We start from the raw sequence: 27,212 nt of genomic DNA on the forward strand, positions 1-27,212 counted from the left end.
CATAGTTCTGTCTATCAATCTGAGAGTGGTTACGTTTCTCCAGGCCTCAGCATTTACCAAAACAGAAGCGGGGCGTCCATTTTGTTATTGTTTCATCTGTGGATTTGCCCTTTAAACAGCTGTATATTACCAAGATATCAAAGTGTCATCAACAAACAGGTGAACAAGAGACCAATAGCAAATGCAGCATATGACGTTCATTTTCACATGGAAATAGCACTTTTCAGTAGCACTCAAAGCATGCCATTCCATGAGCGCAGCATTTATTTTTCATCTCGAATCAATGAGCCCAATCAGGCCTCCAAGACATAATCAAAATCATAAACAACAGAGTTGTTCTGGCTAATAAGTCCATAGATTTGCAGTTATGCTCAGGCAAAACAATATTATTGAAGATCAAGGGGTATAACATTTATTGGAAGGACTGGAATTCTCATAGACTTTGGTTTTTAATGTAAATATAAATGTAATTGTATTATTACAGTACCAGTCAAAAGTTTGGACACACCTACTCATTCCATTACATTGTAGAATAATAATGAAGACATCAAAACTATGAAATAACACATATGGAATAATTTGTAACCAAAAAAGTGTTAAACAAATCGAAACATATTTTATATTTGAGATTCTTCAAAGTGGCCACCCTTTGCCTTGATGACGGATTTGCACCCTCTTGGCATTCTCTCAACCAGCTGCATGGAATGCATTTCAATTAACAGTTGTCCCTTGTTAAAAGTTTTTTTGTGGAATTGTTTTCCTTCTTAATGAGTTTGAGCCAATCAGTTGTGTTGTGACAAGGTAGCGGTGGTATATAGAAGATAGCCCTATTCACCCAACTTATTGAGGGAAGCTTGAGGAAGGCTACCCGAAACGTTTGACCCAAGTTATGGTAATGCTACCAAGGTAATGCTACCAAATAAAAAATCAAATCAAATGTATTTGTCACATACACATTGTTAGCAGATGTTAATGCGAGTGTAGCGAAATGCTTGTGCTTCTAGTTCCGACAATGCAGTAATAACCAATGAGTAATCTAACCTAACAATTCCAAAACTACTACCTTAAACACACAAGTGTAAAGTGATAAAGAATATGTACATAAAGATATATGAATGAGTGATGGTACAGAACGGCATAGGCAAGATGCAGTAGATGGTATCGAGTACAGTATATACATATGAGATGAGTAATGTAGGGTATCTAAACAAAGTGGCATAGTTTAAAGTGGCTAGTGATACATGTATTACATAAAGATGCAGTAGATGATATAGAGTACAGTATATACATATGAGATCAGTAATGTAGGGTATGTAAACATTATATTAAGTAGCATTGTTTAAAGTGGCTAGTGATATATTTTACATCAATTTCCATCCATTCCCATTATTAAAGTGGCTGGAGTTGAGTCAGTGTGTTGGCAGCAGCCACTCAATGTTAGTGGTGGTTGTTTAACAGTCTGATGGCCTTGATATAGAAGCTGTTTTTCAGTCTCTTGGTCCCTGCTTTGATGTGCCGAGGATCTTAAAACTTACTACCCTCTCCACTACTGTCCCATCGATGTGGATAGGGGGGTGCTCCCTCTGCTGTTTCCTGAAGTCCACAATCATCTCCTTAGTTTTGTTGACGTTGAGTGTGTGGTTATTTTCCTGACACCACACTCCGAGGGCCCTCACCTCCTCCCTGTAGGCCTTCTCGTCGTTTTGGTAATCAAGCCTACCACTGTAGTGTTGTCCGCAAACTTGATGATTGAGTTGGAGGCGTGCATGGCCACACAGTCGTGGGTGAACAGGGAACACAGGAGAGGGCTCAGAACGCACCCTTGTGGGGCCCCAGTGTTGAGGATCAGCAGGGTGGAGATGTTGTTACATACCCTCACCACCTGGGGGCGGCCCGTCAGGAAGTCCAGTACCCAGTTGCACAGGGCGGGGTCAAGACCCAGGGTCTCGAGCTTGATGACGAGTTTGGAGGGTACTATGGTGTTAAATGCTGAGCTGTGGTCGATGAACAGCATTCTCAGATAGGTATTCCTCTTGTCCAGATGGGTTAGGGCAGTGTGCAGTGTGGTTGAGATTGCCTCGTCTGTGGACCTATTTGGGCGGTAAGCAAATTGGAGTGGGTCTAGGGTGTCAGGTAGGGTGGAGGTGATATGATCCTTGACTAGTCTCTCAAAGCACTTCATGATGATGGAAGTGAGTGCTACGGGGCGGTAGTCGTTTAGCTCAGTTACCTTAGCTTTCTTGGGAACAGGAACAATGGTGGCCCTCTTGAAGCATGTGGGAACAACAGACAGGGATAAGGATTGATTGAATATGTCCGTAAACACACCAGCCAGCTGGTCTGCGCATGCTCTGAGGACGCGGCTGGGGATGCCGTCTGGGCCTGCAGCCTTGCGAGGGTTAACACATTTAAATGTTTTACTCACGCAGGCTGCAGTGAAGGAGTGTCCGTATGTTTTGGTTGCTGGCAAAAAAAATATTTAGTCTGCCTGGGAGCAAGACATCCTGGTCCGTGACGGGGCTGGTTTTCTTTTTATAATCCGTGATAGACTGTAGACCCTGCCACATACCTCTTGTGTCTGAGCCGTTGAATTGCGACTCTACTTTGTCTCTATACTGACGCTTAGCTTGTTTGATTGCCTTGCGGAGGGAATAGCTACACTGTTTGTATTCGGTCATGTTTCCGGTCACCTTGCCCTGGTTAAAAGCAGTGGTTCGCGCTTTCAGTTTCATGCGAATGCTGCCATCAATCCACGGTTTCTGGTTTGCGAAATGTTTTAATCGTTGCTATGGGAACGACATCTTCAAAGCACTTTCTAATGAACTCGCTCACCGAATCAGCGTATTCGTCAATGTTGTAGTTGGACACAGTGCGGAACATGTCCCAGTCCATGTGATGGAAGCAGTCTTGGAGCGTGGAATCATATTGGTCGGACCAGCGTTGAACAGACCTGAGCGCGGGAGCTTCTTGTTTTAGCTTCTGTCTGTAGGCAGGGAGCAACAAAATGGAGTCGTGGTCAGCTTTTCCGAAAGGAGGGCGGGGGAGGGCCTTATATTCGTCGCGGAAGTTAGAATAGCAATGATCCAAGGTTTTAGCTGGTTGCTGATACAATTTAGGGAGTCTTGTTTTCAGATTAGCCTTGTTAAAATCCTCAGCTACAATGAATGCAGCCTCAGGATATGTGGTTTCCAGTTTACATAGAGTCAAATAAAGTTTGTTCAGAGCCATCGATGTGTCTGCTTGGGGTGGAATATATACGGCTGTGATTTTAATCGAAGAGAATTCCCTTGGTAGATAATGCGGTCGACATTTGATTGTGAGTAATTCTAAATCAGGTGAACAGAAGGACTTGAGTTCCTGTATGTTGTTGTGACCACACCACGTCTCGTTAATCATAAGGCATATGCCCCCGCCCTCTTCTTACCAGAAAGATGTTTGTTTCTGTCCGCGCGATGAGTGAAGAAACCATCTGTGTGCACCGATTCCGTTAGCGTCTCTCGAGTGAGCCATGTTTCCGTGAAGCAAAGAACGTTACAGTCTCTGATGTCTCTCTGGAATGCTACCCTTGCTCGGATTTCATCAACCTTGTTGTCAAGAGACTGGACATTGGCGAGATGTATGCTAGGGAGTGGTGCGTGATGTGCCCGTCTCCGGAGCCTGACCAGAAGACCGCTTCATTTCCCTCTTTTACGACGTCTTTGTTTAGGGTCGCAGGCTGGGATCCATTCCGTTGTCCTGGGTGGAAGGCAAAACACAGGATCCGCTTCGGGAAAGTCATATTCCTGGTCGTACTGATGGTGAGTTGACGTTGCTCTTATATTCAGTAGTTCTTTCCAACTGTATGTAATGAAACCTAAGATTACCTGGGGTACCAATGTAAGAAATAACACGTAAAAAAAACACAAAAAACTGCATAGTTTCCTAGGAAAGGCAGCCATCTCTGTCGGCGCATACATACACTATTTGAGTGTATGTAAACTTCTGACCCACTGGGAATTTGATGAAATAAATAAAAGCTGAAATAAACCATTCTCTCTACTATTATTCTGGCATTTCACATTCTTACAATAAAGTGGTGATCCTAATTTTTACTCAGATTAAATCTCAGGAATTGTGAAAAACTGAGTTTAAATGTATTTGGCTAAAGTGTATGTAAACCTCCGACTTTTACTGTAAATATTAGGACGAGCAATGTTGGCGTGTCATTGACTAAAATACAGTAGCAATAGAATACAGTACATACCAATGAAATTAGTAAAGCAGTTTGTAAACATTATTAAAGTGACTAGTGTTCCATTATTAAAGTGACCAGTGATTTCATGTCTATGTATATTGGGCAGCAGCCCTAGGGTGATAGGCAGCTAGTGATGGCTATTTAACAGTCTGATGGCCTTGAGATAAAATCTGTTTTACAGTCTCTCGGTCCCAGCTTTGATGCACCTGTACTGAGGTTGATGATCTTTTTGGCCTTCCTGTGACATTGGGGGCCGTAGGTGTCCTGGAGGGCAGGCAGTGTGCCCCCGGTGATGCTTTGGACAGAAAATACCACCATCTGGAGAACCCTGCAGTTGCGGGTGGGGCAGTTGCCATACCAGGCCGACAGGATGTGCTCAACTGTGCATCTGTAAAGGTTTGTGAGGGTCTTCGTGGCCAAGCCAAGTTTCTTCAGCCTCCTAAGGTTGTTACGCCTTCTTCACCACACTGTCTTTGTATGTGGACAATTTCAGATCGTCAGTGATGTGTACGCCGAGGAACTTGAAGCTTTTCACCTTCTCAACTGTGATCCCTTCAATGTGGATGGGAGTGTGCTCCCTATGCTGTCTCCTGAAGTCCACGATCAGCTCCTTCGTTTTGTTGACGTTGATAGAGAGGTTATTTTCCTGGCACCACTCTACCAGGGCCTTCACCTCATCCTTGTAAGCTGTCTCTTCAATGTTGGTAATCAGGCCTACTACTGTTGTGTCATCTGCAAATTTGATGATTGAGTTGGATGCGTGCGTGCCAGTCATGGGTGAACAGGGAGTACAACAGGGGGCTGTGCATGCACCCTTGTGGGGCCCCTGTGTTGAGAATCAGTGAAGTGGAGGTGTTGTTTCCTACCTTCACCACCTGGGGGCGGCCCGTCAGGAAGTCCAGGACCCAGTTGTACAGAGCGGGGTTCAGACTCAGGGCCCCGAGCTTGAATGCTGTTGAAGGCTGAGCTATAGTCAATGAACAGCATTCTTACATAAGTATTCCTCCTTTCCAGATGGGATAGGACAGTGTGCAGTGCAATGGCGATTGCATCGTCTGTGGATCTATTGGGGCGGTAAGCAAATTGAAGTGGGTCTAGGGTGTCAGGTAAGGTAGAGGTGATATGATCCTTAAATAGCCTCTCAAAGCACTTCATGGTGGTAGAAGTGAGTGCTACGGGGCGATAGTCGATTCGTTCAGTTACCTTTGCTTTCTTGGGTACAGGAACAATGGTGGACATATTGAAGCAAGTGGGGACAGCAGACTGGGATAGATAAAGATTGAATATGTCCGTAAACACCCCAGCCAGCTGGTCTGCGCATGCTCTGTGAACGCAACAAGGGATTCCATCTTGGCCTGCAGCCTTGCGAGGGTTTAACACGCTTAAATGTCTTACTCACATTGGCTATGGAGAACGAGAGCCCACAGTCCTTGGGAGCGGGCCGCGTTGATGGCGGGCGAATAAGCGAGCGAATAAGGTGTTTAGCTTGTCCGGAAGCAAGACGTTGGTGCCCGCGACATGGCTGGTTTTCCCTTTGTAATCCGTGATTGTCTGTAGACCCTGTCACATACATCTTGTGTCTGAGTCATTGAATTGTGACTCCACTTTGTCTCTGTACTGACGTTTTGCCTGTTTGATTGCCTTACGGAGGAAATATCTACACTGTTTGTATTCAACCATATTCCCAGTCACCTTGCCATGGATAAATGCAGTGGTTTGTGCTTTCAGTTTAACGCGAATGCAGCCATCTATCCACGGGTTTCTGGTTTGGGTAGATTTTAATAGTCACAGTTGAAACAACATCCCCTATACACTTCCTGATGAACTCAGTCACCGTGTCCATATATACATCAATGTTATTCTCTGAGGCTACCCAGAACATAGCCCAGTCTGCGTGATCAAAACAATCTTGAAGCATGGATTCCGATTAGTCAGACCGGCATTGAATAGACCTTAGCATGGGTACTTCCTTTTTGAGTTTCTGCCTATAGGAATGGAGGAGAAAAATGGAGTCGTGATCTGATTTTCCAAAGGGAGGGTGGGGGAGGGCTTTTGTAGTCATCTCGGAAGAGAGAATAACACTGGTCGAGTTTTTTTCCCAGCGTTAGTACTACAGTCAATGTGTTAACAGAACTTCAGTAGTGTTTTCCTCAAATTTGCTTTGTTAAAATCCTCAGCTACAATAAATGTGGCCTTAGGATATGTGGTTTGCATAAACTGCAGTGTAGTTCCTTGAGGGCCGTCATGGTATCGGCTTGAGGGGGAATATACACAGCTGTGACTATAACCAATGAGAATTCTCGTTGGAGGTATTACAGTCGGCATTTGATTGGAAGGTATTCTAGGTCTGGTGAACAAAAGGACTTGAGTTTCTGACCGTTATCAGAATCACACCATGAGTTGTTAATCATGAAACATACACCACTGCCCTTCTTTTTCCCTGAGAGTTTTTTATTCTTGCCTGCACGATGTACTGAGAACCCAGCTGGCTATCTGGACAGGTGACAGTATATCTGGAGAGAGCCATGATTCCGTGAAACAGAGTATGTTAGTCCCTGATGTCTGTCTGGATGTGGACACTCGCCTTGAGTTTGTCTACTTTATTGTCCAATGACTGAACATTAGCGAGTAATATACTCTGAAGCGGTGGATGGTGTGCACGCCTCCTGAGTCAGATTAGAAGTCCACTCCGAATACCTCTTCTCCACCGGCGGCGTCTTGGACTCTGGGACTAGTTCAATTTTTTTCTGGGATTTCGAACAAAGAATCCAATTTGGGAAAAACGTATTCATGGTCGTAATGCTGGTGAGTTACCACCGCTCTGGTATCCAAAAGTTGTTTCCGGCTGTATGTAATAACACAAAAAACGTTCTGGGCTAATAATGTAAGAAATAACACACACAAAAAATGAAATACTACATAGTTGCTTAGAAGCTAGAAACAGAGCTGCCATGTCTGTTGGCGCCATCTATTACCCATCAGCACTGACATTGAACAGCCCAGGCCTATATGAATTCTAGCTACTTCTGAAGCACATGTTGTGCCCTCAAAACTCATTTGTAACTCTGTAAATACATGTGTTTATTATAAAAAATGTAAAAGATCTTCATAAAAATACTTATCATTGAAATTACAAAGACTAATTTGTGGAATATTAGGTTTCTACTTCATGTAAAAGCACAAATTTGAGATGCATTACATTGAAAATTGTACACTGCCTTTTTAAGAGTGTCAAGTTTGTGACTACAACATGCAAGTGATCAGTCATTCATTTGTTCATTACTATGACCATTGATCTCCTGAAGAAGCAATCCCATTTCCATTCTTACTGTGCCCCCAAATGTTCGGATATACTACTGGTAAAGTTACCAGGTTGCTAGCTAGCTAATGAGGTAATTAACTTGACCAAAGAAGATATAAAAAAAATGTTTGTTTTTAAAAAAAGGTCAAGGGCCATAAAGTCCAAATTGTCTATATTGTAAAAAATTCATGAAAATTCTTAATTTAAGGTTAGATTTAGGCTTAATGTTTGCAATGTGGTTAAATGACAACCTTTTAGAACGGCCCTCGACATGGTTTATGAATGTAAAATGCCCCCCCCCCCCCCAATCCGCAATAGGATGATGGTGGGAAGGGAAGGGATGAGAGAAGAGAGCGAGGGTGAGCGAAAGAGAGACAAAGAAAGCAATTATAGAGCCCTGACATCCAAACTATTGCAATATGTCTTGCTATTTCTTTCACTCGTCCCTCCCTCTCTCCCTTGCACTCTTCTTCTCCCTCATGCCCTCTCCCCTTCTCCACGCTGTCTTCCCTCACTCATTCCCTCAGGCTTTATCTGTCTGTCTGTCTGTCTCTCTCTCTCTCTCTCTCTCTCTCTCTCTCTCATTCTCTCTCCTCTCTCACTCGCTCCGCTCTTTGTCTCTCTCCGTTGCCCATGTCTTGTATGCAGTGAGCATGGTAGACTAATGGAGTCTCCAGTTAATTATTCTGTTGTATCTGGCAGGCAGGCAAGTTCTTATTGCAGCAGCTAAGAATAGCTGAACAGTTTTATTCCATGCTCGATGAAGCGCCCCTGAGAGAACAAGGAAGACACTGTCAGATCACAGTGAAGATTCCTAAAGGGAGGATTTTTAGGTCTTCCTAGGCAGACCTTCTGTGTCACAGGGCAAGGAACGAACCTGGATCAGTCAACTGTACCGCACGTCTGGCGGGATGGATTTGGTGGAATCAGACAAACGTTCCCTCACAGAAAATATGTATGCGCAGCGGGCTTCGCTGTTTGCAACAAGTGCTTATTATCCATGTTATGGGAGAGGGGCTGTACAAATTTATGGATGTGGAAAAAATGTATCACAAAAGGGTTTCGAACAGAGTGAGAATCTTGTACACTGGAAGCCGTTATGACTAACATGCATTGCACAAATTGAGTTGCCTTCTGCCTCACGAGATCAAAGTAGTAGTCCCCTCAGCTACTGTATGTCCATGCTATCTCTGTCTGTGATTCTAGTCCTGAATGTACTTTTCTGGATTTCTCCTTCAAACCAGGCATATGCTTTAAATTTGTTAGTCCCATACAATGTGACTTATTTGCACACACTGAATGCCCTGATTGCTATAGTTATGTCTGATCTAGTCATTGTATATTTTCAGCAGGATGATTTTATTAACCAGAGGTGACCTCAAGCCCGTCCCAGATGTGTGAAGGATCCTTGTCATCAGAGCTCTTGTTGTCTGTAGAATGTTGTGGAATGCTGTAGAGTGCTCGCCTGCTGGTGCAGGAAGCATCATTTCCTTTCCCCGTTGTGTCATTATAAATGCCTCAATCACCGTGGCAACTGGAGCACCAGCATACTTTCTTTCTCCAGCAGCCCTCATATTGCTACAGATGAAGGATCCTAATTTGATCACTATTTTGATGCTGAGAATTTTCCTGCACGGCAGGAAAATACAAACTTGTAGTATATTTTCAATAACCAAAAATATTGTATTTTCAGAGCACATAGAACAGATCTGCCGCTTCTTAAACTTGCTTTCATCGAGAATGACAGGTCTATAACTCACATGTCTATGTGAATTTGGTCGGGTCATTACATATTGCAGCCTTAATTATAATCCTCATCATAATTCACACTTCCTGTTGCTGCAAGATTATTTTTCTACTGTAATATAGTAGACTGGCTCAAATTAAGATCCTTCATCTGTACAATATCTGGTGCTGTATGAAAGATAATCCAGGGTCTCAACCCACATTCAGACACATCTGCGTTGTCTGTTCATCATTATGCACCAATGTACACTCAGTAAGACATTTGTCGGAAGGAAACTGCTATACAGTACAGTGTTTCACTCCACTCCCATCGGATAGATGAGAAACACCACAGAATGTGAATTTTACATGAGTTTTCAATAGTTGCAGTCCATAACTTACTCGGTGATTGAGGCATTTATAATGACACAACGGGGAAAGGAAATTATGCTTCCTGCACCAGCAGGCGAGCACTCTACAGCATTCTACAGACAACAAGAGCTCTGATGACAGGATCAGTTCACACATCTGGGATGGGCTTGAGGTCACCTCTGGTGAAAATCATCCTGCAGATGATATACAATGACTAGATCAGACATAACTATAGAAATCAGGGCATTCAGTGTGTGCAACTAAACCCAAAAACAATATTTTAGTTTTTGTTTCATTAGTCTGTTGTTGATATAGTCCCAAAATGTTTTGTATGTCATCAAGTTTTCAAGATATATAACTTTCTATATACAGAAATACAGCCGGTAGGATGCTGTCTTTCTGTATTTTGAAAGTTATACATTTTGAAAACTTGATTGCTGACATTCAAAACATTTTGTCACTATGATATCAATGGACTAATGAAACAAATACCAAAATATCGTTTTGGGGTGTTATTTTCCTTTAATATGTGATTGTAAATATAGCTCTGTAATACGGTGATGGGTTTTTCTGGGCTTGACATTTTCCTGCAGTCAGAGATGCTCATCTCTGATTAAAATCTCTGTGATTCTATGTTAAATGTTATCTAAGGCCGTTCCACATTATGGTATGTGATAGCTGCCCTCTCTGCAGTGTAACATTTTCCTCTACAGATCTATGAATATATTAGCTAGCTTAGCGATATAGCGTCTCACAGTATTCAAGACAGATTTCTGCTCAAATAGAAAGCAAGCATTTCCTTCATTACATAAAATATATTTTCTAGAAACAAATAGGGGGATAGTTTGACAGTTTGAAGGGAACTGCATTGTTAACTGTAATAAATGGGTAATAAAGCAGCAATAAAAGTATAATTCATGACCACCTTAGTTACTGCAGGTTTTATTAACTTCTCAACTAGTAGCTAACTACTGGAACTACACACTACTTTTTTCGGCATTAGACCTGCCTAATTCTCACTTGAAACACTTTTTGTGTGCCTAATTGTAACTTTCTGTGTTTTAAAGGCTAAATTACACATTCTGTTATCATCTGACTCCAGACTAATTTGTTCTTGCAATTTGTAGTCAATGCCATTTTAGATATAGATATGATAATTTTTTACTAAGTAGTTTGGATGTAGTTAACTACTTTTTCAAAGTAAGCTTAGTTAAGTAAACTGTATTATTATTAAGGGTAGCTGTAGTGTAGCTTAACTTATTTCAGTGTGAAGTCATTGGTAGCTTGGTAAACTATGTTTTCAGAGTAACTTCCCCAACACTGATATTCATTCAGCTTAGTGATCAATTGTCATCAGAACAGTATCAAGGCAAGTCTTGAGTCGGATTAAAAGAAACATGCATCGTGTCTGTACAGTTGCAAATAAGAAATGTGAGTTGGGAAAAAACCTGCCCACCTGGGTGTGTGCAGTGCAGAGTAGGGTGCCTCTGTTCCACTGTTCCAGTGCAGTTTAGGCTTAACACTAATCCATTTGTGGTTCTTGTGTTTTGGTTCTTGTTGCAGACAGTTTGGTTTGACCTGCAACAGAGGCTAACAGACACTGATGGCACAGCCAGCGCAGTAAGTAGCATATTTATGCCTGAGAGAGCCTGGTAGGGGGGCACGGTTTGGCTGTGGCACTGTGGGGGGTTTGCTGCTCCACCCCAAGCTACCCCTCACGACCCCCAAGCTGGGAGCTCCATTCTGAAGCTCCCAGCTTGCACAGAGAATCATTGGCATCTCATATCCACCTCCTTTCAAGCAGAAAGCAGCCAAGAAGATGACTTATCTCCCTGCATGAAAAGCATGAGTGCATGTTATCAATCTTTTCTTATCAAAGTGGTCAGACTCAGTGCTTGAGTTCAAATTATGTATTTTAAGTGCCTCCCGTGGGTGGTTATTTGACCCTGAAACCTCAGGGCAAGCATATATTCTGTTCATATTGTTGTTAAATAAAGGTACAAAAATTAAAATATGGAAGCATGAGGATGCTTCCATATTTTAATTTTTGTACCTTTATTTAACTAGGTAAGTCAGTTAAGAACAAATGGGTTAACTGCCTGTTCAGGGGCAGAATGACAGATTTGTACCTTGTCAGCTCGTGGATTTGAACTTGCAAATTTTCGGTTACTAGTCCAACTCTCTAACCACTAGGCTACCCTGCCTCCCCGTATTAACAATTGTTAAACAATTGTTAAACAGTTTGAACAGTTTCCTACAGTATAGTTAAGTTATTTATCTTTCAATCTGAAACATGCCTAACCAAAAAAGAAAATACTCATATGTCGCTATACAGTTTGTGTAGTCTGCAACAAGCATACTCTCCAAATGTCCGAATGGTATTATGCTCTTATGACCCTTTCATTATTATTTTTTACTGATTAGGCAAAAGTTTCTCCATCTGGTTCTTGAAATATATATCCCTCCGTCAGCATGCCTGTATGAGATGTGGATGCAGTGGCCTGTAGAACTGTCAGTGTGAGAAAGATGAAGAGATAGCAGTTCACACAGGGACAATCAGAGGTCTGATGGATCTGAGGAATAATACAGGGACTGGTGTCTTTATCTGCGCATCAGTGCAGTTCCCTTGCTCACTCCTATGGTCCTACTGCAGCAGTCCACTGGCAGCACCTGCTCTGAATCTGAACCAAGCCGCCCGGATCCTGACTCTGATTGACTTCTGCCTTATTGATGCTTGAGGGATCCAAGCAAATTGAATCATTCCTTTTCTCCCATTAATCATTGTTAGCGTCTAGAGCTATCATTTGCTCTCACAAATAGAATTAGAGCAAGCTTCACCTGTCAGCTGGGCCAGTCTGATTGGTGTGGGGCTGCATGTGTGTTTGTGTGCCCAAAGCTCAATAGGGGCACATTAGTAGGCCCGATGGGTATTCTTAAAGTGGGAATGAAGATTGAACCTTTTGACCCACCATACTCTCAGCAGGGTTTTCTTAGTGCTGTGTGCACTACTGCAAGTGATTCACTCAGCATACATTCAAGAATAAAAGATTGAATCGAAAGTCATGTTTTCTACAACAGCATGCACAGCAGAGGTGCCAGAGTTCACATCCACATTTGAAATGCCTTGAAACAGCTTACTGAGTATCCTTGCTCGTAATTGCTCTTATAAAGCAATTTGTATGGCATTTTGATATTAATGCGGTACCATTGCTGTATGTGTATTATGCAGTGTTCCTTAATGTAAATGCCTGAATCGTCCCAGTAATTTCCCCCTCCTCTCCAGCACCCAGGTCACACATACACTACCGTTCATAGGTTTGTGGTCACTTAGACATTTCCTTGTCTTTGAAAGAAAAGCACATTTTTGGCCCATTAAAATAACATCAAATTGATCAGAAATACAGTGTAGACATTGTTAATGTTGTAAATGACTATTGTAGCTGGAAACGGCTGACTTTTAATGGAATATCTACATAGGTGTACAGGGGCCCATTATCATCAGCCATTACTCCTATGTTCAAATGGCACGTTGTGTTAGCTAATCCAAGTCTATAAATTTAAAAGGCTAATTGATCATTAGTAAACCTGTTTGCAATTATGTTAGCATAGCTGAAAACTGTTGTTCTGATTAAAGAAGCAATAAAACTGTCCTTCTTTAGACTAGTTGAGTATCTGGAGCATCAGAATTTGTGGGTTTGATTACAGGCTTAAAATGGCCAGAAACAAAGAACTGTCTTCTGAAACTTGTCAGTCTATTCTTGTTCTGAGAAATTAAGGCTATTCCATGTGAGAAATTTGCCATGAACCTGAAGATCTGGTACAACGCTGTGTACTACTCCCTTCACAGAACAGCACAAACGGTCTCTAACCAGAATAGAAAGAGGAGTGGGAGGCCCCAGTGCATAACTGAACAAGAGGACAAGTACATTAGAGGGTCTAGTGGCAGCTGGCAGCTTCATTAAATGGTACCTGCAAAACACCAGTCTCAACATTGACATGTGAAGAGGCGACTCCGGGATGCTGGCCTTCTGATCAATTTGATGTTATTTTAATGGACAAAAAAATGGCTTTTCTTTAAAGAACAAGGACATTTATAAGACTAGGGTCTGATTATTAGCTCTTTGATATCCTTAAGTCTCTATTTAATTACATGCTTCCAATGTATTGTGCCACAGCTAATGATGCTCAGGCTTCTGTTGTCTTGCTGTATTGTGATTTTCAATAGTCAAGCATTTCCATTTACATATTGATTTCCTGCTTAGGAATTACAACGTTTTGTACATGTTTGCCTAGAGGGGGTGGCAATGTTGGAAAATATTTGTTATTTTTCTTTTATTTACTTAAAATGGGGGTGTGGTGCATGCCCTCAAGAAGCACTCGGTATGCAGCAACCCCATTATTGACACTGATTTATCTGGACTGTGAGGAAAACAAAAGGCCAGTCTGCCTTACCTGAAAGACCACACTGTATTTCTCCTTCCATTATCCAGTTCAGAGTGATATACTGCACCTGGGACAGAGCAGTGCTGCAGACCTGAGTTATCTGACCTAACTGCAGCCAGTACAGTGGATACTGTGTATAGCACTGACCACAGTGGTACTTCTGACTGACCTTTTTCACCCTGGGTGCAGCCTGGGTAGTACATATTTTCATCCACTCTCCAATTGTTTGTTCCATAATGTTAAACTCAACAGCTATGTGGTGAGGAATCGGAGCGTTAGAGGGACCAGCTAGCCAGCTACATAGCCGTCTTTGTATCTAAGACAATTGTGTAGTCTAGAGCGATTTTCTAGGTTAGCTGGCCAGCTATTGTCGTTCTTTTAACGTAGCTAGCCAGCTAGCCCCCGAATAGCAGCACTGTAGTAACTATTACAGTACAACGGTTTGTTTTGTTTGATCGTAGCTAGCTAGCTACATAGCCGTCTTTGTATCTAAGACAATTGTGTAGCCTAGAGCGATTTTCTAGGTTAGCTGGCCAGCTATTGTCGTTCTTTTAACGTAGCTAGCCAGCTAGCCCCGAATAGCAGCACTGTAGTAACTATTACAGTACAACGGTTTGTTTTGTTTGATCGTAGCTAGCTAGCTACATAGCCGTCTTTGTATCTAAGACAATTGTGTAGCCTAGAGCGATTTTCTAGGTTAGCTAGCCAGCTATTGTCGTTCTTTTAAGGTAACGTAACGCAATCAACCTGCTAGCTAGCCAGCTAGCCCCCGAATAGCAGCACTGTAGAAACTATTACACTCGACGGAACGACTTGATTAGTGTAGTGTCAACATCGCAGCCACTACCAGCTAGCCTACTCCAGCAGTACTGTATCATTTCAATCATTTTAGTCAATAAGATTCTTGCTACGTAAGCTTAACTTTCTGAACATTCGAGACGTGTAGTCCACTTGTCATTCCAATCTCCTTTGCATTAGCGTAGCCTCTTCTGTACCCTGTCAACTATGTGTCTATCTATCCCTGTTCTCTCCTCTCTGCACAGACCATACAAACGCTCCACACCGCGTGGCCGCGGCCACCCTAATCTGGTGGTCCCAGCGCGCACGACCCACGTGGAGTTCCTGGTCTCCGGTAGCCTCTGGAACTGCCGATCTGCGGCCAACAAGGCAGAGTTCATCTCAGCCTATGCCTCCCTCCAGTCCCTCGACTTCCTGGCACTGACGGAAACATGGATCACCACAGATAACACTGCTACTCCTACTGCTCTCTCTTCGTCCGCCCACGTGTTCTCGCACACCCCGAGAGCTTCTGGTCAGCGGGGTGGTGGCACCGGGATCCTCATCTCTCCCAAGTGGTCATTCTCTCTCTCTCCCCTTACCCATCTATCTATCGCCTCCTTTGAATTCCATGCTGTCACAGTTACCAGCCCTTTCAAGCTTAACATCCTTATCATTTATCGCCCTCCAGGTTCCCTCGGAGAGTTCATCAATGAGCTTGATGCCTTGATAAGCTCCTTTCCTGAGGACGGCTCACCTCTCACAGTCCTGGGCGACTTTAACCTCCCCACGTCTACCTTTGACACATTCCTCTCTGCCTCCTTCTTTCCACTCCTCTCCTCTTTTGACCTCACCCTCTCACCTTCCCCCTACTCACAAGGCAGGCAATACGCTCGACCTCATCTTTACTAGATGCTGTTCTTCCACTAACCTCATTGCAACTCCCCTCCAAGTCTCCGACCACTACCTTGTATCCTTTACCCTCTCGCTCTCATCCAACACTTCCCACACTGCCCCTACTCGGATGGTATCGCGCCGTCCCAACCTTCGCTCTCTCTCCCCCGCTACTCTCTCCTCTTCCATCCTATCATCTCTTCCCTCTGCTCATACCTTCTCCAACCTTTCTCCTGATTCTGCCTCCTCAACCCTCCTCTCTTCCCTTTCTGCATCCTTTGACTCTCTATGTCCCCTATCCTCCAGGCCGGCTCGGTCCTCCCCTCCCGCTCCATGGCTCGATGACTCATTGCGAGCTCACAGAACAGAGCTCCGGGCAGCCGAGCGGAAATGGAGGAAAACTCGCCTCCCTGCGGACCTGGCATCCTTTCACTCCCTCCTCTCTACATTTTCCTCCTCTGTCTCTGCTGCTAAAGCCACTTTCTACCACTCTAAATTCCAAGCATCTGCCTCTAACCCTAGGAAGCTCTTTGCCACCTTCTCCTCCCTCCTGAATCCTCCTCCCCCTCCCCCCCTCCTCCCTCTCTGCAGATGACTTCGTCAACCATTTTGAAAAGAAGGTCGACGACATCCGATCCTCGTTTGCTAAGTCAAACGACACCGCTGGTTCTGCTCACACTGCCCTACCCTGTGCTCTGACCTCTTTCTCCCCTCTCTCTCCAGATGAAATCTCGCTTCTTGTGACGGCCGGCCGCCCAACAACCTGCCCGCTTGACCCTATCCCCTCCTCTCTTCTCCAGACCATTTCCGGGGACCTTCTCCCTTACCTCACCTCGCTCATCAACTCATCCCTGACTGCTGGCTACGTCCCTTCCGTCTTCAAGAGAGCGAGAGTTGCACCCCTTCTGAAAAAACCTACACTCGATCCCTCCGATGTCAACAACTACAGACCAGTATCCCTTCTTTCTTTTCTCTCCAAAACTCTTGAACGTGCCGTCCTTGGCCAGCTCTCCCGCTATCTCTCTCAGAATGACCTTCTTGATCCAAATCAGTCAGGTTACAAGACTAGTCATTCAACTGAGACTGCTCTTCTCTGCATCACGGAGGCGCTCTGCACTGCTAAAGCTAACTCTCTCTCCTCTGCTCTCATCCTTCTAGACCTATCGGCTGCCTTCGATACTGTGAACCATCAGATCCTCCTCTCCACCCTCTCCGAGTTGGGCATCTCCGGCGCGGCCCACGCTTGGATTGCGTCCTACCTGACAGGTCGCTCCTACCAGGTGGCGTGGCGAGAATCTGTCTCCTCGCCACGCGCTCTCACCACTGGTGTCCCCCAGGGCTCTGTTCTAGGCCCTCTCCTATTCTCGCTATACACCAAGTCACTTGGCTCTGTCATAACCTCACATGGTCTCTCCTATCATTGCTATGCAGACGACACACAATTAATCTTCTCCTTTCCCCCTTCTGATGACCAGGTGGCGAATCGCATCTCTGCATGTCTGGCAGACATATCAGTGTGGATGACGGATCACCACCTCAAGCTGAACCTCGGCAAGACGGAGCTGCTCTTCCTCCCGGGGAAGGACTGCCCGTTCCATGATCTCGCCATCACGGTTGACAACTCCATTGTGTCCTCCTCCCAGAGCGCTAAGAACCTTGGCGTGATCCTGGACAACACCCTGTCGTTCTCAACCAACATCATGGCGGTGGCCCGTTCCTGTAGGTTCATGCTCTACAACATCCGCAGAGTACGACCCTGCCTCACACAGGAAGCGGCGCAGGTCCTAATCCAGGCACTTGTCATCTCCCGTCTGGATTACTGCAACTCGCTGTTGGCTGGGCTCCCTGCCTGTGCCATTAAACCCCTACAACTCATCCAGAACGCCGCAGCCCGTCTGGTGTTCAACCTTCCCAAGTTCTCTCACGTCACCCCGCTCCTCCGCTCTCTCCACTGGCTTCCAGTTGAAGCTCGCATCCGCTACAAGACCATGGTGCTTGCCTACGGAGCTGTGAGGGGAACGGCACCGCAGTACCTCCAGGCTCTGATCAGGCCCTACACCCAAGCAAGGGCACTGCGTTCATCCACCTCTGGCCTGCTCGCCTCCCTACCATTGAGGAAGTACAGTTCCCGCTCAGCCCAGTCAAAACTGTTCGCTGCTCTGGCCCCCCAATGGTGGAACAAACTCCCTCACGACGCCAGGACAGCGGAGTCAATCACCACCTTCCGGAGACACCTGAAACCCCACCTCTTCAAGGAATACCTAGGATAGGATAAGTAATCCTTCTCACCACCCCCCCTTAATGATTTAGATGCACTATTGTAAAGTGGCTGTTCCACTGGATGTCAGAAGGTGAATTCACCAATTTGTAAGTCGCTCTGGATAAGAGCGTCTGCTAAATGACTTAAATGTAAATGTAAATGAACAGTAGTTATTGCTCACTGTAGCCTTGTGGGAGTGACCAGTGCTCAAACATGCACTGTCTCCATCAGGAGAGAGTCAGTGTGAACGCATCATACCACAGTGTATCTATTGTGTCAGCAGTTTCTTTAAGGGTTTCGAATGCATTTTCACAGTTGTTAATAGTCTCCTAGACCACACACAGCTTTATTTTATATTGGCAGACCTGAAATCACTGGCCCTTGTCAATACAACCACTGTGCCATGAGGGATGGGGAGAAAGGCACAAGGAGAGAGAATCATTGGAGAAGGATATGCAGCATTGCTCATTTGGAAGGTGTTATGATGCGAAGGGATACACCACTGCATAAAGAGAATTGTCTCTCTAGGACAGGGATCCCCAACTGGCAGCATATGGGCTGAATTTGGCCCATGGATGGTTTTATTTGGCCCTCCAAGATGTTTTTCTTTTTATATTTATTTCTCTTTCATTAATGGACATAAAAGACTTAAAAACTCCAGGAAATCAGCTCCAAGTGATTTTAATTTTGGAAATCTGTTCCCATTTATTCCCATGCATAATATGGAGACATACAGTGCATTCAGAAAGTATTCACACCCCTTGACTTTTTCCACATTTAGCTGAGTTACAGCCTGAATTTAAAATGGATTACATTTTGTTTTGTTTTTTGTCACTGGCCTACACACAATACCCCATAATGTCAAACTGCAATAATTGTGTATTACATGATTTTTGAATGACTGCCTCATCTCTGTGCTCCTCAGTCAAGCAGTGAATTTCAAACACAGATTAAATCACAAAGACCAGGGAGGTTTTCCAACATCTCGCAAAGAAGAGCAGCTATTGGTAGATGGGTAAAAAAAAGTTAAGTTATTGATTATACTTTGGATGGTTTATCAATTCACCCCTTTCCAATACAAAGATACAGGTGTGTAGCGGTTTTCTATAGGTGAAGGAGAGTCGGACCAAAATGTGGCGTGGCTATTGTGATTCATGTTTAATGAAAACAATGGAAACACGAATCAATACAAAAAACAATAAACGTAACACGAAAACCGAAAACAGCCTATACTGGTGCAAAGTAGCACAGAACAGGAACAAGGACAATCACCCACCACACACTCAAAGGATATGGCTGCCTAAATATGGTTCCCGATCAAAGACAACGATAAACACCTGCCTCTGATTGAGAACCACTTCAGACAGCCATAGACTAAGCTAGAAAACCCCACTAAGCTACAATCCCAATACCTGTGAAAAACCCCAAGACAAAAACACACCACATACCAAAACCCATGTCACACCCTGGCCTGACCAAATAAATAAAGAAAACACAAAATACTAAGACCAGTGCATGACAGGTGTCCTTCCTAACTCAGTTGCCGGAGAGGAAGGAAACCGCTCCGGGATTTTACCATGAGGCCAATGGTGACTTTAGAAAAAACAGTTACAGAGTTTAATAGCTGTGATATGAGAAAACTGAGGATGGATTAATAACATTGTAGTTACTCCACAATACTAGCCTAATTGACAGAGTGAAAAGGAAAATCGGCCAACGGCTGAATCCCAAGTGACGCAGCGGTCTAAGGCACAGCATCTCAGTGCAAGAGCCATCACTACAGCCCCTGATTCGAATCCAGGGTGTATCACATCCGGCCGTGATTGGGATACCCATAGGGCTGCGCACAATTGGCCCAGCGTCGTCCGGGTTTGGCCGGGGTAGGCCGTCATTGTAAATAAGAATTTGTTCTTAACTGACTTGCCTAGCTAAATAAAAGGGGGGGGGGGCTATTCTCCAGTTTCCATGTTAACGGTGCAATTCTGTGATTCCCCTCTGAGGTCTTCCCCAACTTCTTCCATACCCTATGGGGGACACATTCCTGTACACACATTCAAACTCTCTCTTTCACACACACCCTCATATACACAGCCATGCACTATTATGTCATGATATATTCAATGGATTCCTTACTGCCTTCATTATACCATGTATGCCTGCATATGTTTGTGTGCACATATATGCCTACATATAGATATTGCCCTGAGCCGCACGCACACACAAACCCACAGACAGACAGAGAGAGAGAGAGAGACACAGAGAGAGAGAGAGAGAGAGAGAGAGAGAGAGAGAGAGAGAGAGAGAGAGAGAGGCACACACAATAAATAATGTAGGTAATAAAGAGAGAGGAGGGGGATGAATGGATGGATTTTAATACTATCATTGATAAGGCCTCTTGTATCTTTATTGCAGTGGTGGTCAAAATATTTCCTATCAAACTAGCTTATAGAGTCCATAACCATTTGTGAAATGTCCCCATTTTCACATCCACTAATGATGACACTTTATAGATCTCCCCACAGACAATTACTATTTTATAGAAACTCATGCTGAGATACACATTTACAAGGATTTCTAGTTTTGTTTGTGTTTTTGTCTGTGCCACACGCTGTCTTGTTAAAACCAGTCTAGATGACAAATGAAAGGCACACAATTGAATCAACTTTAATTTAGCATGATGGGCCTAGCCCTTATTTTAGGCAGCCTGGCAAATGCTGCATGTGTCTTGGTAATAGTTGATTTATTCTCCATCTGGAATGGAAGAGGAAATGTAATAATATTGCTCTGGTTTGAGGAAAGATGGGTAATTAACTATTTCCGATTGAGTTTTGAGTTTATTATCAGTTTTTTACCCATTTATTGCTCTGGTCCAGAGGGGATGATAACTGTAGTTTGGAATGGTCCTGTCAGACAGGAGTTTCTAATGGCTTCAATTAGTTTTTATCTTTCCCACCTGCTGAAGCACCACATGTTGGACTCAGCTGCTTGCTAAATAATGAAGAAAAACAACCAACTGTAGATTTAAACAGTTTGATTGCGTTGTCACAGTCCCAACGTCACATATCAGAATAATATTAGGCATAATTTAAATGAATGTATTGTATAGCAATCACCGAATCAGTGACATAAATACATACAGCATATTATATAAATTATACTTATTTAAACAGAAAGAACATGATTTAATGACAGGAGTTGGCGATGGAGTTAGGGCTGTGGTTGAGGTTAGGATTAGGGTTGAACGGGGATGTTGACATGAAGTTAAGGTGAGGGTTGTGGTTGAGGGTTAGGGTTGAACAGGGAGGTGGACATGAAGCTAGAGTTAGGGTTATGCCAAGATTAGGATTAGGGTTATGCAAAATTAGGATTTAGGGTTAAGGCTTGGTTCTAACTAACAACTGCTGCATCCAAAACAGTTATTTTGCAAAGATCACAACCAAATGTTATCTTAGCGACTGTTCAAGCAAGAATCAAAACATCATTTTATGCATATGAATACCCCCAAAAAGTGGTTTTCGCAGATGGCGATGGCTTTCTTATTGCTGCCAAGAGTCGCACGCATCCGTGCGTGACGTCAGTGTGTCGTGTACTGAAAAAGGGTCGACACCATGGATATACAGAACACTGCAAGCACTCCATAGAGCAGGGTTCCCCAACTGGTGGCTCGTGGGATGAATTTGGGCCACTGGGGTTTCTTATTTGGCCCCCCAAGTTGTCTGAGTGAAAAAAATAATAATAGAATTTATTTTCATTGTTAGATGGGAAATACTGTAAAAACACCAGAAAATCAGCTCCAAATGATTTACATTTAGGAAATCTGTTCCCAAGTATTACCACTCATAATAGAGAGATGTGATCATATATAAATCTGTTCCCAAGTATTCCCATTCATAATAGAGAGATGTGATCATATATAAATCTGTTCCCAAGTAGTCCCACTCATAATAGAGAGATGTGATCATATATAAATCTGTTCCCAAGTATTACCACTCATAATAGAGAGATGTGATCATATATAAATCTGTTCCCAAGTATTACCACTCATAATAGAGAGATGTGATCATATATAAATCTCATAATAGAGAGATGATCATATATAAATCATGTTCCCAGGTATTCCCTCATAATAGAGAGATGTGATCATATATAAATCTGTTCCCAAGTATTCCCACTCATAATAGAGAGATGTGATCATATATAAATCTGTTCCCAAGTATTACCACTCATAATAGAGAGATGTGATCATATATAAATCTGTTCCCAAGTATTCCCACTCATAATAGAGAGATGTGATCATATATAAATTGTTCCCACTCATAATAGAGAGATGTGATCATATATAAATCTGTTCCCAAGTATTACCACTCATAATAGAGAGATGTGATCATATATAAATCTGTTCCCAAGTATTCCCACTCATAATAGAGAGATGTGATCATATATAAATCTGTTCCCAAGTATTACCACTCATAATAGAGAGATGTGATCATATATAAATCTGTTCCCAAGTATTACCACTCATAATAGAGAGATGTGATCATATATAAATCTGTTCCCATGTATTCCCACTCATAATAGAGAGATGTGATTGTATAAAAATGGAAGCAAGGTTTGAAATTACTATGTTTTAGTCAAATATTATATGTTTGGGCTTCTTGCTGTCAAATTGCAGTCTACAAATTATTAGTAATTATGTTCCGGCCCCCCGGCCATCCGCTCAAGAAAGAATCGGCCCCACTGCTGAATCTAGTTGATGATCCCTGCCATAGAGCATTCCCATCACATTGTATTTTTTATATTTTTTTTTATTCAAATTTTACAAAATGTACATCAAAGATTTTACCATATTCCAACAACCCTCTCTTCCTCCCTCCACGCAACACATCCACCCCCAAAAACCCAAGTCCCTTCCCTACCTCTCCTCCCTACCTCAGTCCACCCACCTCGATTCCCTGTGATAGATGTCATGGTGAGACATGACATCTATCGCACTCATCATTTACATTTGGATATATTTCAGACAATCTGGATTTGGAAAAATACACTTTATGTAAACCCTTAAATTGTTTGAGGCCAAGACGAGCACGAGATGTAGTGTAGCGTACTCTATCAATCGTCTCATCCCACCGCTCCTGTGTAAATTCAACATCCATTTCCCACTCCCAAGCAGATTTAGTTTTGTTGGTGAAGTGTTTGTCCAATGACATAATACACAGATAGATCTGAGAAATTACTGCTTTCTGTCGTAGTAATCCAGTCAATATACCATCCCAGGGTTGGCAAGGGGGTGGAGCAGGGAAGCCAGAAAATTGGGAGGAGACAAAATGCCCTAATTTGAAGGTAACGGAAAAAGTGAGATGGAGGCAAAGAGTATTTAGAGACCAGGTTGGGAAAACTAGAAAAATCTATTTACGAAAAGTCTTGGAAGGACTTAATGCTTTCTCTCACTGGACAAGGAAAGATATTATCTATTAGGGAAGCGGGGAATAAGTGATTCTTATCAATGGGATCCATAGTAGATGCAGAGGAGAATTTAAAATGCCGTCGAAACTGGTACCGAATCTATAAGTGTGGAAATTACTGCAGGATTGCCAGTATAGCGAGAGGGAGATGCTGGGAGAGAAGAGCAGAGTATAAAGCGTGAAGAGAAGCAGAAATACAAGAATGTGCCTCTAGGTGGCAGCATGGGGTATCTGGAGCATGTAACCAGAATAGCAATTTCTGAAAGTAGGCTGCCCAGTAAGAGTGTAAAAAGTTGGGTAGTGCAAGTCCTCCACTAAACTTGCATCTCTGAAGTAAAGATCTCCTGACTCTGGGTACCTTTACTCCCCAGATAAATGTGGTAACTAAATGTGGTAAACTTTTTTTTAAACTATGGAATCATTTGAAATAGATAAAGGAATTGGGGTAAATCCTATTTACAGCATTAATCCTTCCTATAAGTGATAGTGGTAAGCTACTCCATCTCTGAAAATCAGATTTTGTTTGCATAAGGAAGGGAGCAAAGTTTGCAGAAAAAAGAGCATGTAATGAATGAGTTACGTTCACTCCAAGGTATTTGAAACCAGAGTGGCTAAGCTGAAGAGCTGTAGTGCTGCTGGATTGATTTGAAAGCACTCACTGTTCTGGAGATTCAGCTTGTAACCGGAGAAAGAGCCAAAGTTCTCCAGAATAGAAATGATAGAAGGTAAACAGGTTACAGGGTTATTTACAAAGAGAAACAAATCATCTGCATATAATGATAACCTATGTTCAACTGCTTCCTGTATTACATATTGGAAAGAGGAGGATGCCCGTGAAGCTACTGAAAGGGGCTCAATGGCAACAGCAAATAACTAAGAGGAAGATGGGCAGCCTTGGCGTGTCCCACGTAATTGGTGGGACACGCCAACTTGCTCTGTCGCCATGTCCATAGAAGATATCACGTGAATGCAATAGTAATCGTTCTGCATCTGTAGTGAACAAGAGATTGAATTCCTGATTGTAAGTTCAAGCGTTGCTTATATAGCTCTGGGGATGGCGTCAGGGCATATCGATGGTCTAAGTTAAGGATGACTTTAATGAGATGTTCTAGTTTAACTTTCCGAGTTTTGTTTAAATGAGAAGAATAAGAAATGTTTTCTCCTCTAAGATAGGCCTTAAGTGATTCCCATAAGAGAGAATGAGAGGTTGAGCTTGTCTGATTGGAAAAGAGAAAATGATCAATAGAAGTGGAGATAACATTACAGAAGTCTGCATCAGACAGGAGAAGAGAACCAAAGTTTGTCCTGACAGGACTATGTCGAGGGCTATAGGTCTATGGTCAGAAATTACAATGGATAAATATTCAGAAGACGTGACATTTGGGTGTAACTTATGATCAATAAAGAAATAGTCAATATGAGAAGAAGAATGGTGTACATGTGAAAAGAAAGAATAATCTCTTGCCTGGGGATTCTGAAACCTACAGGGATCTGTACACCCATTCTGAACCATAAAATCTGAGAAGGACTTTGACATAGCAGAAGGAGACATAGTTCTGGGGTTGGAGCGGTCTAAAGCCACTCTAATAACACAATTCAGATCCCCGACAAATATCAAAAGATGGGTGGTCAGAGAAGAGATTTTCCCAAGCAACCCATTGCAAATTCAACATCATCAAAATTTGGAGCATATACATTGACCACTACTACAGGTGTTTGCCAAATGGTGCCAGTAATGATTAAATATCTCCCAATAATGCCTGAAATAACAAATAACATTAGTAGTAGAGAAATGTATTATTTTACTAACCAAAATTGCAACACCTCTGGCTTTGGAGTTAAAGTTATTCCAATATTAGTATTATTAGCGTTGTTAGCCATCTAAAATATTGAAAGGAAAAAGGTGTGAAAACAAACCAAGTATTTGCAAAAATAACAGAGAAAACTGATGAAAAAAGCTAATATTTTTTTATTTTATTGAAAGGACCAAGAAAGGTCACTCCCCCTCCCACCCAAATCCGAAGCCTCCTTCCCCAGCAAATAGAGACAGCAGATTGACGTTTGCGCAGCTTCGGTACATATAAACAGAAACCCTTCCTTTCCTAACGCGGAGAGGCTCCATAGCACGAGTAGTGAAACACATTTGAAAAGAAATTCACAAAATGGTAAAGTAGGTCAACAGAAACAAGTTCAGAAAACCCCATAACAGTAAAACAAAACCGTCCTGACTCGGGGAGTCTTCAATCAGTGCAACATGTGCAATGTCTCGTAAGGATGGACAAACAAGTGTCCCGCAGTATGTTGCCCTTTTACAAAACAGAAAAGGGGCTGAGTGCCTGTACATGTACAAATGATCAATGGGGTGTAATAAAGTGGTGAAAAGACCTTCAGTAAGTATCTATATTAAAAATCTAGGAAAGCCCTGCAAAAGCCTGGAATTGTAGCTATGCATTGCTACGCTAGCCATCTAGACAAATAAAAAGGACCTCCCAAACGTGTAGCTTAAATAACAACCACACAAGACAGTATTAGTCATTTTTATCAGGGTTCAATAGTGTTTCTGCAGAGTAGAAAAGGAATGGCAACAGGGGGAAAATGTCCCTGCAATAAAAATAAAACCATACCTTCGACTTGGAGGGTAGGCTAGGTTATGCATGCTAACCGGCAAAAGAGTAGGTCATAGATCCAAGGAACGGCTCAGAAGTGACTGTCGAACCGACGCTGGGCATCCTCGTGGGAGTCGAACTGTAGCTTGTCGTCTCCGCCCACTGGGGAGGGGCCAATGGGCTCTGTTCAGCTTCGGGGGTGATGGAACTATGGCAGGACCAGCACCTCCACAAAGAAGTCCGACATGAACTTAACGGAGTCCCCTTCTTCAAGTTTCTCTGGTATACCAATAACCCAAAGATTGCAATGGCGAGAAAGGGATTCCAGGTCATCAGTCTTGTCAATCAGCTTTTGGTTTTTGGGAGCTCAGATGGGTGACCATTTTCTCAAGGGCTACTATGCGGTCACTGTAGTCACACAGGTTATGTTCAAAGCCGCCAAGTCGTTCATCTGCAGTGGCTCGGACACCATCCAGGATGGTGGAGAAGCGGGGCCAGAGCAGCATCAATGGCAGTTTTGAGCTGGGTGGCAATGGTAGCTGTAATTTCTGAGACCAGAACCGTATGGAGGTTCTGACCATCTGTGTGGAGTGTGACCACATGAGAATCCATAACTGTTGGACTGGAGTCGGCGCCATTACCATTCACGTTTGCCATCACGGTTGAAACGTTAGTTACAGGTCTTCTGCTCCTCAGATCGTGTGACATTTGAATCAAAAAGGTAACTTACGAACTCATCAATCAAATCTGATATGTAAGAAAGTTGAATGCAAAGTAAAAATTGTGGCAAATTTAACTACTGCGTACAAGCCTCGTCCACAAACTTCTTCTCCACTCACATGCTAAACCAGGAGCCCCATCACATGATCAAATGGATTTCCTTACCTATTTATCTGCTTTTATCTCCCTCTTTTTCTCAACCCCTCACCTTTGACTTCTGTCTGTCTTTCTTTCTTTCTTTCTGTCCAGTCCCTGTACCTGATTCGTCAGGAGATGACGGTATCCCAGAAGCAGCTGGGAGAATTCTGTGAGGCCCTGAAGCAGTACCTGAAGAATGTCTCTGCTGAAAGAGACTGCTTCCAGTGAGTCCACCTATTTAACTTTATCTGTGTATCTTTCATTGTCCATCTCACACAAT

The 27,212-nt window shown here is 43.1% G+C and overlaps 1 protein-coding gene across 1 annotated transcript in view; it reads left to right on the forward strand.

The window, feature by feature from the left end:
• Window positions 1–27,212, forward strand: part of LOC135509378 (N-terminal EF-hand calcium-binding protein 2-like) — a 148,166-nt gene that overhangs the window by 113,902 nt on the left and 7,052 nt on the right. Inside the window, exons 9-10 of the mRNA XM_064929995.1 lie at window positions 11,196–11,252; window positions 27,044–27,156. Coding sequence (XP_064786067.1) covers window positions 11,196–11,252; window positions 27,044–27,156 — 170 coding nt within the window. The remainder of the gene's footprint in view (window positions 1–11,195; window positions 11,253–27,043; window positions 27,157–27,212) is intronic.

The sequence above is a fragment of the Oncorhynchus masou genome, chromosome 22 (assembly GCF_036934945.1).
Source record: "Oncorhynchus masou masou isolate Uvic2021 chromosome 22, UVic_Omas_1.1, whole genome shotgun sequence".
NCBI lineage: Eukaryota > Metazoa > Chordata > Actinopteri > Salmoniformes > Salmonidae > Oncorhynchus > Oncorhynchus masou.